The sequence below is a fragment of the Salminus brasiliensis genome, chromosome 6 (assembly GCF_030463535.1).
Source record: "Salminus brasiliensis chromosome 6, fSalBra1.hap2, whole genome shotgun sequence".
In the NCBI taxonomy this organism is placed as follows: domain Eukaryota; kingdom Metazoa; phylum Chordata; class Actinopteri; order Characiformes; family Bryconidae; genus Salminus; species Salminus brasiliensis.
The window spans coordinates 45283270-45286073 of record NC_132883.1 but is presented as its reverse complement, the minus strand read 5'-3'; the positions used below and the strand labels follow the sequence as shown (position 1 = coordinate 45286073).

Sequence of the window (2804 nt, the reverse complement as noted above, 5' to 3'; positions counted from 1 at the left end):
GTTACTTTAAAACCAAATCACAATCCAATTTGCCAGCAGATGAAATTTGCTGCGACTTTGTAGGTACTGCAGAAGGTCACTGCGATTTCCGCTGCATACCGTTTGGGCCACCACATACAAAACTGATGTTTGATGTTATGGCATACGAGTAACCATCACTTCATCGCTCGCAGTGGAAAAAATGAGTGTGTGCTTTATCTACAGTTGAAAAGTACATCAATGCAGTCAAGTGAGGTTCTTTATTATCACACCGAAGGTTTATGTTTTTGCATTATGTTAAATAACAGTTATTTCAGAGGAGCAACGTTCAACAACGACCATCGTTCTTCTCTTCATGTTCCTGTGGGTTTGTTGTCTCTACAGTCCAACAGCAGTCGGACACTTTCTCCAACTGGCTTCACTGCAAAGCCCTGAAGTGTCCCATGGTCTGGTGAGCAAGAACGCGCAAGAACGTCCAACTTCTCTACGTTATACGTCCAAACGTTTGTGGAGACACTAGACTAGACTTCTTACTAGTCAATTCACAAGTTCTAGAAAGTTATAAAGCCCCCCAGCATTGGGCTGTGGGGTTCTCTTGAGTAACAGAGCTCTGTCCAGTACATTTGGGATATGTTGGAGTGTCAGAACTATTCTTATATCATCAGAACCCTACCTCACTAATGCTCTTCAGGCAAGCAGATCTTTTTCACAGCAATGTCCACAATCTAGTGTAGAGCCTTCTCAGAAGCAGCAAAAGGGGCAAACACCTTTTCATACTCCTTTAAAGGAAACATTGTGAACAAGAGTGTCCATAAACTTTTGGCAAAGTGGGTCTTTATGTACAAACGAAAAGATCAAAGACTATTCAATGATATGTGTAGTTTTCATTTTCACTATCACATTATCGTAAGGTGAACAGTCCTCCTCATCACTGTACCCACGTTCCTGCTCTGGCTTCAAGGCCCTCCTCGGAGGTTTGGGAACTGCGTAGTCATCTACGTGTGCATTATATGGGTACTCGTGTCCACTTGGGTCATTCATAGTCCCTAGCATCTTCCAAGCGTTGCCTTTGACTTCCTCAGGATCATCATAGAGTGACGAAGGTACCTTTGGTGCAATGGCGCAACCTTCAGGTTCATCGTAAATGTGCTCAACCCGGTACGAGCTCGGATGTCTTTTGGGTCGATGTGAGAACGAGGATGTGATGGCAGATTCGTCTATGCTGTCGTAAAGGGGTTCTGCGTTCTCCTGGCTGGCTCGCTTTTTGTTCCCCAAATCCGGCTCCGGAGTTGGCAGAGGGTACGATGCCGCCAGGAAGTCCACCATGATGTTCTTCGCAATGTTGTCGAAGGGAAGCGAGTAGTCTGATTCTTCAGAATTGGAAGAAGAACCTTTCACCTGGCTTTGCTCCTGTTGTTCACCTCGGATCTCTCTCTCCGGAGCTGGTGCTGTGACCTGGGAGTAGGTGGCATCTTCTGTGTTGGCCAGAGGACAACTTCGGAAGGTTTTGACCTGGTTCTTGCGTGGGGGCTTGGCGTCAATGTTCAAACTCTTGACACTAGTCAGATGCTTGTCTGTTGGAGTCTCCAGTCTGGTGCGATGGGGTGAAGGCTGCTTGGGTGTATCCTTCACTGCTCCTTCAGTCAACATACTGTAGACGGGGCCCCCATCTGTGGGTGGTGTGGATTTGGGGGGCTGGGGTATGGACTCTCGATCAAGAGTGCCACATGATCCCTGCCTCTGTGATAGCCCTGCTTTCTGTAAGCTGATGGCAGTCTCAATATACTGGAAAATGGCGTTGCCTTGCTTTGTGTCAAACTCAAAGTTGCCTTCCCCTGAGTCGCACCTTCTTCCAGCCTCAAAAGAGAACGTTGTCTGTGTTAAGAAAGGGCACAATGTAGTGATTAGCAGAAAAGTCCCCCAAAAGTCCCCCATCCAATCTGTTTCTACCTTTTTAGTTTTGCACTGAAGGTATGAGCCTTGTTAACTCGTAGCTATGAGGAGAGACCCAGGCCTACAGGCCTACCCAATCAGATGGGGGGATATCACTTTTTAAAATGTGATGTTGAATGAAGTCTAACCCTAACCCTGGTTCCAATCCTAACCCTGGGCCTAACCCTTACCATGGTTCTAATCCTCACCCTGGACCTAACCCTAACCCTGGGCCTAACCCTTACCATGGTTCTAATCCTCACCCTGGACCTAACCCTAACCCTGGGCCTAACCCTTACCATGGTTCTAATCCCAACCCTGGGCCTAACCTTTACCATGGTTCTAATCCTAACCCTGGGCCTAACCCATACTATGGTTCTAATCCTTAACCCTGGGTCTAACCCTAACCCTGGTTCCAATACTAACCCTGGGCCTAACCCTTACCATGGTTCTAATCCTAACCCTGGGCCTAACCCTTACCATGGTTCTAATCCTCACCCTGGACCTAATCCTTGCCATGGTTCTAATCCTAACCCTGGGTCTAACCCTAACCCTGGGCCTAACCCTGGCACTAAATTTACTAAAAAGCCCTGATTTTAGTCCTAGTTCTGGACCTTTGAACATTTGAGATATTATTTTCCACTGCCAGTGAATATCGCCGGTAAACTCAAGATATATATAAATATATATATATAAGAATCATACCTTATCCCGTCCGAACCTCCGGAGGAAACGATACGGCCAGGTGAAATGCACTTCTCCTGTCTTTGGCTCTTTTAGAAGAAGGCTGTCAAAGTCTGTCCGTAACAAGTAATGTCCCCTCAGGCCACACCTCTCGGCTGCATCTGTCCGCCTCATCGACACCTTGAAGTCCTTCATTGTGGACGATGCTG

General features: G+C 47.0%; 1 protein-coding gene across 1 annotated transcript in view; it reads right to left on the bottom strand.

Annotated features, from left to right (window-relative positions):
- Positions 1-220: 220 nt before the first annotated feature.
- The window catches only part of dok2 (docking protein 2), a 16928-nt gene continuing 14344 nt past the window's right edge, over positions 221-2804 (bottom strand). Inside the window, exons 5-6 of the mRNA XM_072682568.1 lie at positions 2617-2801; positions 221-1854 (exon numbers count right to left, since the gene is read on the bottom strand). Of these exons, the coding sequence (XP_072538669.1) occupies positions 841-1854; positions 2617-2801 (1199 nt within the window). The 3' untranslated portion in view covers positions 221-840. The remainder of the gene's footprint in view (positions 1855-2616; positions 2802-2804) is intronic.